We start from the raw sequence: 13,822 nt of genomic DNA on the forward strand, positions 1-13,822 counted from the left end.
GGGAGGCCTGTTTTGTAGAACAGCAAGCTGATGCCATTTTAAGGATACAGCCTTGGCATCTGTACTCTGCTGCAGGACTTGATTCTAATATAGGCTACGTTTGTATAAGCTGCTTTACGAAGGAGCAGTGAGGGACGTACCCCTCCCTCGGTATTTCCTAGCTGCTCGGAATGTTTCAGGACTGGCAGAAACCATCACAAGAACGAGTGTAGCTCAAGGATGAAGTGTGGGAGACAAGAAGAAATGCAGTACATCCCAGGTAAATTGAACAAGCTGAAATACTTGCTCCAGAAAAGCCTGTGCTGCTGTTGCCATGCAATCGTATTCTCCAGCATTAAAAATGACAAGAGAAAGGAAAGTGCCGTTACTCCTCCTCAGGGGAATGGAAAGGCTAAGCAGGAACAGGTGTGAGAAGCCGGGACTGTGAAATCATCCGTTGTGAGGAGCTGCCACAGCCCTGTGTTCTGTGCTGTGTGTGAACAGGCACAGCTGCAGAGGATGCACACAGCAGGGATGCACCCCACCAGCCCTGGCTGCTGTCGGCACTCCTGCTGCAGGCAAGCAGCAGCCAGACACACACACACAGGCTTCTTCTGCAGCCCTTCTGTATAAACAGGTACCATTTCTGATTTTATTTCATCATAACATACAGGTAATGCTCACGACACAAGATGAGAAACTCACATCTCTCCGAACCATTTAAACACCTTCCATACACCGAAGAACATTATATTCATACCGAACATGTACACATTCCCCTCTCGCACCTCCCTTTTGCTTTCCGTCCTTCTAGAAACCGTTTCAAGCTTCGTTGAGGTACAGTACACTGCTGTAGAAGTGAGGCAGGCTGGCACCCTGCACGGGACCTGGATTGAAGGCTTCCTCCTACAGCCACCCGTCCCCCAATGCTCTGAGCCTATAGCTTTGATGCCTGCAGTGACTGCAGCACGCTGGAAATGCCAAGGAGCCAGACATCCAAATTCCATCCCTCAGAAGGAGTCACATAACAAAACTCAAGCATACCACTGTGCGTGTGTAGGGAGATGGGGCCTCTACACACTTACACACTCACGTGAGCGTGGGGACACTCACACGAGATCACAGAAACCAGCAAAATTCTGATCCTGCCTGCGGGGATTTCTTTGTGCTTACCCAGCAACTGACTTACATCCAAGAAAGCCACGGGTCCTTACTGAAATCTGCCTGAGAGGAGCACAACTAAATGGCTTCCATGTATATATATTCACACGCGTGCTGTGTATATATGCTGGAAGCGGTCATAGTGTAATTGCTTCCACTTGATACGTACACACAACCAAGTGGCAGTATGTTTAATGAGCAGCCCCAGCATGACCTGCCTCACAGCACATGCTGCCCTTCTTCCTGCACTTCACACACACCTCACAAACAGCCCCTGGGTTCAGCCCCTCCTTGTGCTGCCTCTCTGTGTGTCTTTTGCTTGATTTAGGATCAAGTTAATCGCTGCTGCAGCTTTCAGTGCTAGTATTTTATACAGTCCGCCGTAGGAAACTGTCACATCCTAGCCACAAAACAAAGGCGAGATTTTTCTCTGCTTTTCAATACAGTAAAACCTGAGATTTGAGTCACAAACTAGCTAAACTTACAGTAAAAAATAGCAAGAATAATGTCCCAAGCTGCTGACTTGAATGAGGGCTTCGCTTTGCCGCAGACCATTGGTTTTTTTTAAAGCTGTTGGCTAGGGGTAAGTTTTTGTTGCATCTGATTTAAGGTGTTCAGCCACCTGCACTGCAATTGGACAAAACAATACATTTCCCCCCCATATCTGTGGGGCCTCGGGGAAGCCCGAGCTAACACTGTGCAACTTCCATCCCAGCACCAGGGGGAGGACGGAGCGCTGCGCTGTGCTGCGCTTCTGCTCCCACTCATCGCCCGCTGCCAGCTCCGCATGGCAGCAGCTGACATCCCTCAAGAATGGCACGCTGCAGGGGAAGCGGCTGGTTCTCTGTCAAAAACAACACGAGGAGGCCGTGCCTCATCTCCCACGGAACACCTCGCTGGCAGTGGGGAAACAACACCTCCACACGCTGGCACGTTCTTGGTTGGTGGAGCTCAGAAAGCAGAACGCTGGCCCGTGGCAGCACAGCTAGAAGCAATTGCAGCCAAATCCTGCATCGGCACGCTGGGAAAGCGGGACCCTACGCTGAGATTGAGGACAACAGCCAAAACTGAAGTTCCTTTGGATCTGCAAGCGGAGGAGGTGAGCAGGCTTTCCATTAAAGCTGTCTCTTCTCAAGCTCTCGTTTCTTTCACTGCACGTTATGAGATGGGACTCTGGAGTTCCCCCTTCGGTTTTCCCTGGACAGCTGAACAGAGGCTCTCTTTCTCAAATGAAGTCAGCAAACCTGAAACGGGCATCTGCCTCAGAGTGCTCAGTCTGGGTGAGGATGGTGGGGGAGGAAAAAAACAACCAGAACCATGAATCTCTCATCCCACACGCAGATTGGAGCTGGGTGTGAGAACGGGCCCGTAAGGTACTGCTCAGTTCAGAACACAAAGCCAGCCCAGCAGAGCTTACCGCTCCTTTTTTTCCAGAGCCATCCACTGAATTGTCAGCTGGCAAGAAGAGAGCTTTGTGGCGTTGTACTGGCCACTTCTCCTGCATGTAATCCTAAGTGGTAACAGCTCCATTACTGCTTAGAAGCCAAACTGCCCCTCTCCCAGAAGCCAGCTTAATAGCAGAAATACAAACACCGCTTATTTTATATTGCAAAATAATGGGGGAAACGGCCACAAACAGGGGTCATTTGTCTTAAGAATTACTGCTAGGCCGACTGAAACACTTGTGCGTAGACAGCTTTAAAAAAAATCCCATGTAGCCAGTTGTTCACATTGCTTACCAACTGACTACCGGCACCCGGCAGCCATACAGCCCTACTTTATTAGTTATCTTTTGAGGTACTGGTTTCTTCTCTGAAGCAGCTCTCTAGAAAATCACCTAAAGCCTATCCATGAGAACAATAGTTACACCAGTATTTACATGTGTCTGAATTGTCTTTTCAGAGCAGCCTTGCTGTGATCAGTCCCTGGTTCCTTTGGAATCACTCCCAGTCTCCTTTTTCCTCAGGTCTCCTTCCAGAGGTTGGCTCAGCGTCAGAGCTAAGGTGCACCGGTGAGGACTTGGGGCTTGAGAAGGGGAGAATAAAACTAGCTTTGATGGGTAGGAGCGTGTTTCAGTGGAACCAGAGACGTGGTCTGAGACCAAGAGAGTCTCCTTTCTGAAAACACTGAAAGGATGTGCAACCCATTGCACGCAGCTGCTTCTGGCGTCAGGGAAAGATCTTTGAAATGTTCTGCCCTTCTCCAGGATGGGAGGAGAAAACCCCAACAGTAGGCTCAGTCTCCTCGTGCGGATGCTCACCGGTTGCCTTGCTCTTATCAATCTAGTCACTGCGCTCCCACCAAAGCTCCGCGTCTCCTCCCTCCCCCTTCTGCACAAGGTTTGTCCTTTTCAGACTTGCAGGGACGTGGAGGGGGAGCGCCTCCGCTCCAGTCACACTAGTCCACTGCTCCTCAGGATACTTCAATGATTTCCATGCTGCCTGAAAAGCTCGACTGGCTGCCCATCTTCCCCAGTTCTTCTCTGGATCTGTTGTCCGATATGATGCTTTCCCCAAACTCCATCTGGCAGCTTCTGCGCTTAAACTGCTTTTCAAAAGAACTCTCCTCGTGCCAGCTCCGCCTGGAGTCTCCACGGTTGCCCTGCTTCGTCCTCCTGCGCACAGCACAGGCTTGCTCACAGCCCGTGGGCAGCTGGCTGCAGCTGTAGGCAGAGTAGGCAGCACTGTTCCCATAGATGGTGGAGGCAGAGTAGAAATGCGAAGACTCGGCTGCAAAGTACCAGCTGTTGGTAAGGGACGGGGCCGACGTCTGAGGAGCCAAGATGTCCGAGTGCCAGCCTTTGAGGCCCAGCCCTGCTGCAGATTTCGCCAAGTGCTGCTGGCTGGTGGACAGCCCAAACAAGAAGTTCGTTCGGTAGTTGTCTTCTACGCTCCCACTGCGGTGCAGCGGATACAGGAGCGCCCGCTGAGTGACTGCACCACTGCTGGATCTCCCCACGTGCTGCCGTTTGCTCTGGCTATCCAGCTGCCAGGCATTCTGGGGCTTCTTCGGAGGGTTTGCTTCCTCCTTATCTGGGCTGGCTTCTGGGGTCTGCTCTGAGACCTCCTGCACAGGGGAGAACTGACACAGCTTGCTGCTGCCCTCTAAAGCTGTCGCATGTTTGTAGTACTCCAGGGTGTCTTCGGAAGAAGCGAAGCCCTGCACCGATGCAGTCACACAGCTGCTAGTGGCAGAGTAGGACACAGATTTAATATCCAACGAAAAGGAGCGCTTCAGCCGGTTACTGTCTTCTACCTTATCGAGGGAGACGTGCAGCCCATTTATGCCCTGTACCAGTGGGCTGTCCTCCAGTGAGGGCAAGTGTGTGCATGGCACGCTCCCAGGGTCCGCAGGCTTCGGTTCCACAATCTCTGAGGTAGCAGTGATGCAGAGCTGGCTTGTGGCGAGGCTGCTCTGCCCCCCCTCTGGCACCAGCACGTGCTCGCCGCTTTTCTCCAAGTGCAGAAGTTTCAGCTTACTGATGTGTCCGGGCTGACCGCTCTGATTCTTGATTTTTTTCTCAAAGTCCAAAAGCTGGCCCAGAAAGTTGAAGTTGGGGGAAATGGTTGGCCTTTTCTCTTTCACAAATCTGCAAAGGGAAAAACAAAGTATTTTAAGAACCTGCTGCTCAGACTTGAAATAACATTCAGAGCAATCGGCCTAAGGTTAGCAGCCGGATACTTGTTAGGATGCTCGGCCTGAGGTTCTGACAAGCACTGGTAACTTACTTATGGATGGAAAAGAGAACAGCTTTTATGCAAGACAATGATGGATTCTCTCCACTCTTTTTATTACCTAAAGGCAGCTAAAGAGGGAGGAGAGAAAGCTTTCACTTTACCTCTTTATGGTGTCTGCAGTAAGGTTTGAGGAAACAGTTTATTTCACTGTGCCGTGGCTACCTTTGGTCTCTGACTGAATTTAAGAGCTCCTCAAGTGTTGTGAACAGCACTTTCATGCTGTTAGTGCTTCCTATTCTGTTCTACCTTTGACAAGAGATTGCTCTGATGTAAGCTGACCTTGTACAGCAACTGCCAGTCATTTCTGCCATACACTGGTATTGACCGCTGATATGATCATCAAAAAGGACTATGAGCAAATGCTGCATTACAAAATCATTCAACAGGAAGAGTAACAGCATCACCAAATCCACGTTACACTTTTATTCTCCAGTTCCGAAGGAAGCAGCCTAACTCTCATATATGAGCATAAATACAAGCAAGCACACAACAGAAAACAAAAAGGAAGTTGTTTGGTTTTTGTTTTGTTTTGATGTTGCAACAAGCTCAAGGACACCAAGCTTTCCGAACACAACGGGCACTCTTATTTTCTGCTAATCATCTGAACAGCAGTGAATAGTCAAGCTGATGTTATGACCTGCAAAAGCAGATGGTGCAGTGATGGTGGAAACTTCCACTATGAAGTGCAACCCCATTCCCTCAACTTCTTCTTCCTACCACCCCAAAATATGAGACAGTTTTAACTTTAAAACTAGCTTTTCTAACTGGAAAAAGGCATCAAGAAAGTCTCTTTGATCCCCCCTGCCAATTTGTAAGGCTTTGAAAACTCTTCATTTCCAAATGCTTGCCTTTTCTAATTGAGAAACGTGCAACATGTTTAAATGTCGATGTTTGTTCCCCTTGTTCAGTTCACTGTACCAATTAAACAAAAGATGCAAATAGTGTATATCAGATCTTTTATTTCAGGTAACCTCTAGTGTCACCTTGTATTTCTTTAGAAGCTCCTGACAAGCATTTTATCTACTACCTTTCATTAAACTAGAAGAAGTATTTCTCTTTTAAGCTTTGCCAGCAAAAGATCCCAAACCAGTAAGCAAAATATGTTGCAGACCTTTCTAACTAAATCATATCAAAGGAAATACATAAAGTCAAAGCTTCACAGAAGTTGTTCAGCATTTACGGTGCAAAGATGAAAAAAAACTAAGGTTAAGGATGATTGATCTTTCACAGTCAGTTCACGTTTCTGGCTAAGAAACAAATGAATTTAATGTAGAGAAAGTGTCACGGAAAGAACAAAGAAGCTCAGTGAAAGTTCACCGAGGTGTGTGTCTTTAAGAAGTGTTTAGTACTGTACAGCTCTCACTTTCAGCCTGGGATTAGATCAGCTGCTTAGCGAAGCAAGCTCATGCCTTGCACAGTAACCATCTGCATCCAGCAGTGCATCCCTTCTGTCTCTCCCTATGTCCCCGTGAAGTTTCACCTCTGCTTCTTAACAGGCCGAACCTACTTCATCATATCTCACTAACCAAGCGGTCGGGGAGCAGTGGCAGAAATCTTCTTTCTGCAGACATTTGCAGTTCTGGCACCTCTTATATGGAAGAGATAGCATCTCATACATGCCGTCAGCAACTAAAAAAGGAAGTATCCCATGAAAACTGTTCATCTTTCTGTTCCCATCCCTGTTTTTAGAGATAGCGGCAGCAAACACAGCAGTGATTTGGGAGGAGCTCCTCTCAAGCTGCTCCAGCACAAGTGTTCAAACTGCTTCTGCATGATGCATGTAATGGAGGTGTGTCAGCTCTGCCTGCAAGGTCTGTCAAGAAGGAAGACAGCGCTTCCTGTGCTACGCAGGAACAAAAAGAAGTTTGTCAACTGAAACAGAGAAGCCACAGCAAACTGCAATCAAGTCACATGGAATGTAGCGTTCACAATACATGTACAGAAACACTATGATCTGAAGGTGGAAAAAAGTATTGGGGGCTTCCCCCAAGAATTCCCTAATCCCACATAGTGCTGATACCTGAAAATACCTTCTGCAAGAGTTTTTGTTGGAGATTTATAGCAACAAAGTTGTTTCCTTAATTCCTATACATTTTACTTGCAGGTGCTTCTTTGAGGACATTGCCGAGTACCAAACTGAAGTAAATAAATCCAGCCCAGCATTTGTCACAAACAGGATTATACATATCCTCAGTTCTCATTCTTTATCTGTTTCATTCTCTCTTCAGCTTGCAGGACACTGTTCTGTATGATACAACTGTGTCTTCATAGGCACACGTGCAGTTTAAATTTCATTTATTTGCCAACATCAGCACTTTAAATGAACATTATTAGGCGCACAGTGTCTGCACACAACCACTGATTTGTCTATGGAGGAAGCCTGTGTTTAAAGCAAGAACGCCTACAGGCCAATGAACTGCAGCATAAAGTAACATATCTGCTTCTGCACTTGGTCGTACAACCTTTTACCACTTCAAAAACAGGCTGCCAGACACAAGAATTAACATGAAGGGAAATTTTCTCCTTACCTGTAAGCTTCATCTAAGGACATATCCATTCTCTTCATGATGTATGCAATAGCGATTGTGGCAGAACGAGAGATTCCAGCTAAGCAGTGCACTAACACACGGCCGTTTGATGCTTTAGCTTTTTCTGTATACCAAAGAAATCAGCAGCATTATCTCATGATCAAAACTTTGCAAGGAAAGCAATGTTATTTATTTTGGTATAGTTCAGAGCTTCCAAAATTAGCTGCCAATTACAGATCTCATGGAAGCTTTGAACAACAATCGCTTATTTTCTCAATGAGTATAGAAAAAACATGTGACCACACACAGGAAATGCGCTGCAGTTACAGCATGCTGCATTTACTTCAACGTGCACATAAACAGCCCCGTCTAGATTTCTGGGAAAGCTGACTGCTCCATCACAAACACTTGCTTTTTTACTTGCATGTAAGATCAGAAACAATTTGGCCAGTCCATCTGTTAGCTTACTGCTCAAAGCCAAAGACAGGATCTGTATGTCTGATTTTCTAATTCACTCTCTGCAGGCATATATCAGGCGTCTACCAGGTTGCCAGAAAGCAGAGCTGTGCTCTTAAGAAGTGTCTTTGTTCTGTAAGTGCTGGAACACACAGTGACAGACTCTCCCCGTTACTTTGGTTCTGTGCTTATTAAGTGATGGTGATCATGTATGCAGATCCTTTAGGGTATTTTCATACCACCCAGAAAGAATTCAGGTCTTTTCCAGCCAAAATAGGAGGCAGACACACAGAGTAATCCAGAAAGTGCTTTAGAGAGCCAATATAAAGTTTCTTCTCACCTATAAAATCAACTGATTTATCCAACCAAGGCAAAATCTTCTCACAAAAGCTGTCATTCACAGGCACTCTCAAAAAATGGGATTCTGGAATGAAATCAGGCTTTGGGCAGGTATTACTGGCATTTAGTACATATCCGATATCATTCTGCTGGATCATCTCCTGTGAAAAAGAAAGATTAAAAGAAGCTCAGTCAAAGAACATATTTGGAGCACTACAAAGAAATAATGAACTCAAAAGTATATAACAAAAAGAGGCACTGTTTTTTGAACACTGTTCAGCCTTTGACTATTCAAACAACTTTTAACAAGACATCCGGAATGTTCAAATAGCCTACGAGCTGCAAATTCTAGAAGAACAAAGTTAACAACAGAAATAATGGCAGAATACCACCTCTTACTACCAAGCATCACTTCCAAGAGGATCAAATTGGTTCTTCGCTAGTTTGGTTTAAATTCTCACCATGCACAATGACAACTTACTTAAACATTTCCCACGTGCAGTTCGCCAACCTGAATACATGTGTGCAAGATCACTTATCTCAGATGAGATTATCTCATCAGAGATAATCAGAAATGTGAAATCAAACTGATGCTTCCTGCAGTCACCTCTTCAAGTACCCAACACTTCTTTATTTCTAAGGCAAGGCGTGAAATTCATTTGGAACCAATACCTTGACGTAGTCTGCTTCTGTGCATTTCTAACTGCAGTTTTACAGTCTGCTTTATGGTCTGGGATTGCCCCTATTTCAGTTTTCAATCATTATTCCTCCAAGATATGTCACAGGAACAAGAAATGACTCAAAGCATGCAATCAGCTGGGTCTTTTAAATAAAATGACTTTCATGGTTGCAAAATAAGCAAACAAATGGTGCACCTTGTTGTGTTCTTTGTATTTAGAATTGTGCCACAAAGCAGCCTTTGATGCAGCAGGCACCTTGGTGCCTCAGTACTAGAAACAACTGCTAGACCACATCACAAAACACCCACCCAACCTCCTTCAATTAAGAACTTTGCCACAGAAAAGTAAGCAAGTTAACGTATTCATTATCAAACCATGATTCTATTACAAGTACGATATGGTAAGCAGTGACAGTAGTTGTACAGATACTTATAAGGGGAAATCTTTTGCTAGATTTCTATTTAAATCACACACACTCACACACAGAAAGCAAAAAAAACCCCAAACCCAATCTGAGTTATTTCTTTAGCTTTCACGGCAATTATATTAAAAGTACAATTATGCCAAACCATAGGAGCAATAGCAAGAAAATCAATTCTTATGCTGCAGATTTTAACTGGAAGTCTAGCAGTATCAAATAATACCCCGGAGGTGGAACTGCTCACTTCCTCCCCATATGTAATTACTTCTGCAAGCGTGAAGATGTTTTGTGAGGAGAAACAGGGATGTGGCTATCTGTCTGAAGAATCTATCTTGTTCAAATCAGAGCAAGTTAATACAGTGTGGTGTTTACTACATAGATACACTGCATGTATGTTGTGGTGTATATGTAGAAGGGCTGAACACACACACACATATGTATACACAAGCTGAAATCAAATTTTCAGTGAGAAGTGCTGGGAAATGCTGTTGAATTTGGAATCTGATTATCCAAATGGGAATGAAAAGGCTGCAGACACCAAGTCTGAAATTACTGAGCCAAAGAGACACCCAAAAATGTGTCAGTATTCAGCTCTGTGACCAAGACTAAAGAAAGAAGTTACGCTTCCTTCTGTTCTAAAGTATCAATCTTTCCTTGTGAAACATGCTATAATACAATAAACACAACAGTATCTTCATTGCAAGGCACCCAAGAGGAAGAAGTGCATTATGATGGAAGGAAGACCCAGAAATCCTAGTATTAACAACTTGGTGAAAAGAAGGTAAATGCTCTTTTATGTTGAATCTTAAGAATAATGGCACCCTACAACCTTACTTTGTTCCAGGAAAAAAAAATGAAATCCAGGTCTGGAAGAAAAAAACCCAACAGAATAGTTATGTATAAGCAAAACACATTCTTTTACAGCCCAAATGGTGGTACAAAGCATGCCAGTGTAAGCAGGAGACTTGTTTGGGCCCATTCCCAACATAGCTTTTTTTTCTGTCATCCTAATTTTCAGAAAAGACACTGTCACTCACGTACAGATTAGACTGTAGGTTGTCTTATTTTCACAAATCTCAACATCAGCGAAGATCTTCTGTCAAAACAAGTGCCCTCTTGCAATACCATCTGATACCAATAGTCAACAATATATCAGACTGAGGCCCAGAAAGTGAAATGGGCTTCTCTATCAACTACAGTAAAAAAAAGAGCTGATAATAGTGAAAAAAAGTATACTTTTTGCTAATACACACATTTAGGTAAAGCGACACCACTGACCACCAAATAATTAAAGAACACATTGGAAAGCCACTTCAGAAACTCCATGAGGTTCTTAGTGTTTCATCACTGCAGAGGATGGTACAGTCATTTTCAGAGTTAAGCATTTACAAATAAATATGTTAAGCAAAAATATAAGCACTCTCCTAATTATTTTCTGAAGCAAACATTAATTTTCCTCAAGGACAGAACCCAAACATTTGCTTGTTTCCTATGCATAAAGTCATTATCAGTAGAGGTAGTAGTGGCAAATAGCATCAGTGTTCCTAAAAGATCACGTTACAGGACAATCTGTTCAAGATAAATTTTTCCTCCTTCACACACTCAGAGATTATCCTCCAAAAGATCTGAAAAGTTTACCTCACGCTGAAAATATATGTCTTTCAATCATTGTGCTCAACTGAATTGCAAACAGAGATTTTTTTCAAGTATTTGAGGCATTTAGATTTTAGAGAAATCAGCTTGTCTGGTCAGCAGGGAGATAATGGGACCTCACGTGTAGCACTGCAATGTCAATGTCAACACAAACAGCCATATTTTACAGTGCTGTGAATCTTACTTGATTTTTTTAGAGAAGTATTTTTAAAAATCTAAACTTGAATTCAAGGCACTATTATCACCTTCACACCACGCTGACTTACTGCCCCCAGTAACTGACAAAAGCAGCAAGGTCACTAAAGGAGAGCACCCGAATTTAACCACTTACCACCTTCTTGATTGTCATAATGGAGGCAGAGCTCTGCTACTGATCACTGTTCTTTCCTTTCTCACTCTTTCCTTTGGAATGTGCTTCACTTCACAACTTTCATATCATGTATTGGTAGTTCTGAGCATTCTGTGTATTGCAAGGCATCCTGCTTGCTCTTCCTACAAGCCTTGTATAGTATCCAGGCTACCCACAAAGCAGAGTATGGAAGGAAGAGCAGCAGAAATCACAAGCCACACGGAGCATCTCTCTTCTCTTAGCCTTTCTACAGTCCTGATCTCTAGCTATCACTGACTTTGAGCTGAATCTCAAAAAACTGATTAAAATCAGGGAACCTGGAGTTACCAATAGCTGGCACAATGTCAAATGCATTCTGAGAGGCAGAAATCTTCATTTGTTCCCACAGCTTCTCTGGGTTAATTAAGGTACCAACATTTAAGTTGGGAGCCACCTAAGTCTTTCCACTAACAGCCACCAAAACTAAAGGCGTGAGATGAGTTACCAAGGCACTAAAGTCTATTTCATTGCAGCGAACAAGTAACATGTTCAGAATGAAGAACTGCCTGTTACTTATATTATGTAAGAAAATTGTACAAGCAGATATGAAATCATAAAATGTGTATCTGTCCTAAAAACAGATTAAAAACCTATAAGGTGAAGAAGTACAAATCTGACCAACTCCCAGGGGTCCTACATTAATTCTGAAGTATATGCAGCTGCAGCTGTGATGGACACATGCTGACATAACATCACTGATCAGCACGGGAGACACCACCAAGTGTCTACTCTCTTATAGAATGCTCTGCCACACTCAGGCCTTTGAGTGGCACTTGTGGTTTTGGACTCCTCCAGTTCTATAGTGAAATTCCTGACCACTGCTACCACTTGGATTGCTTTCCTAATGAGGCACACATACCATGCTGGTGCACAACATCTACTCACAGGAACCAGCTTATTGCAACTAAGGGGAACATCCTCTTTCATCTCTGGGGATTATTCACTCAAGAACCACAGCACAAGAGTTCCAGTCATACCCCCAAATGCTATGGCATTTCCCTGGCCGCACTGGAAAATAAGGGCCCTCCTCTCTCCCAGACCTAGGATAACACTTACCATTCATGTACTGAAACAAATAACATCAAGCATCTGATATTAAGTTTACCTGATGCCTTTTATCTGAGGATGATAAATCATTTTCTGTAGTAAGAAAAGTTGCTTTGACATCCACCTTAAGTGAATCAGGTCTGAACTGCTGACTTGCTGCCTGGCATCAAAGTTGCTGAAGCTCTTAAAGGATGAAATATATACAAAGACTGCTGACAGTCTTCTGTATTAAAAAAAATTCTGTATGTTCTTTAAACATACTCATCCCTTCTAAATGATAGCCTGTTTGTCAAAGATCCCATTTAAACTGTGGAATATCCCCAAATATCCTTTTAAAAGCAAGACTGGGATGGAGTGAGAAGTAGAAAAAAAACATGAAAAATTTGATAAAAATAATCATTGACTGATGGAATATCCCAAGTTGGAAGGGACTTTCAAGAATCACCGAGTCCAATTCCTAACTCCACAAAGGACCAACCAAAAATCAGACCACGTATCTGAAAGCATTGTCCAAACATTTCTTGAACTCCGAGAGTTTGCGGCCATGGTCACTGCCCTAGGGAGTCTGTTCCAGTGCCTGACAACCTTCTCAGTGAAGAACTTTGTTCTGATATCCAACCTGAACTTCCCTTGTTGCAACTTTATGCCTTTCCCTCAGGGTCTGTCGCTGGTTTCCAGAAAGAAGAGATCAGTGTCTGCTCATCCAGTCCCCTCAGAAGGAAGCTATAGGCAGTGATGAGGTCTGCCCTCAGTCTCTTTTTCTCTGGGCTGAACAAATCAAGGGACTTCAGCTGTTCCTTGTAAGTCTTCCCCTCCAGACTCTACACCATCTTTCTAGTCCTCCTTTGGGCAGTTTCTAATAGTTTTACGTCCTTTTGTCAATTGGATCTCATGAAAATGATCCAATTATAGGACTATCATGGTAGTTCCAATCTTTAGGTTTATACATGGATAAAAAACACATATATGAGCACTTACAGAAAATACTGGAAAGCAGATGATCTTTATTTTGTGTCACCAGAGCTACTGATACAGTTGTATAAATATTCAACATATGCCAAAACAAACTGGTTGATGCTACACACAATAAACTACCTGACCTACTGTAACAGCAGATATAATAGCTTCCTGTTGGTTGCTAGTAGGTTACTGGGGATGGCATGACCATCACCTTCTCCAAGAGGAAGGAGAGACAGGAGACCCAAAACTGAACACAGTACTCAAGGTGCAGCCTCACCAGGGCTGAGTACAGAGAGATGATCACTTCTGGGCTCCAACTGGTAACACTATTTCTGATACAAGTTGGAATGCCATTGGCCTACTTGGCCACCTGGACATGCTGCTGGCTCATGATCAGTAATTCTTTGATTCCCCAGGTCCATTTCCTCTACATAGTCTTCCAGTCACTCTGCCCAAAGCCTATAGAGTTGCCT

The 13,822-nt window shown here is 44.0% G+C and overlaps 1 protein-coding gene across 2 annotated transcripts in view; it reads right to left on the bottom strand.

Moving 5' to 3' along the window:
* Positions 1-593: 593 nt before the first annotated feature.
* Positions 594-13,822, bottom strand: part of DUSP16 (dual specificity phosphatase 16) — a 69,043-nt gene continuing 55,814 nt past the window's right edge. For both annotated transcript variants that reach the window (XM_072357337.1, XM_072357328.1), the window contains 3 exons: positions 8,202-8,361; positions 7,406-7,529; positions 594-4,729 (listed from right to left, as the gene is read on the bottom strand). In XM_072357337.1, the coding sequence (XP_072213438.1) occupies positions 3,553-4,729; positions 7,406-7,529; positions 8,202-8,361 (1,461 nt within the window). In that variant the 3' untranslated portion in view covers positions 594-3,552. The remainder of the gene's footprint in view (positions 4,730-7,405; positions 7,530-8,201; positions 8,362-13,822) is intronic.

The sequence above is a fragment of the Excalfactoria chinensis genome, chromosome 1, assembly GCF_039878825.1.
Source record: "Excalfactoria chinensis isolate bCotChi1 chromosome 1, bCotChi1.hap2, whole genome shotgun sequence".
In the NCBI taxonomy this organism is placed as follows: domain Eukaryota; kingdom Metazoa; phylum Chordata; class Aves; order Galliformes; family Phasianidae; genus Excalfactoria; species Excalfactoria chinensis.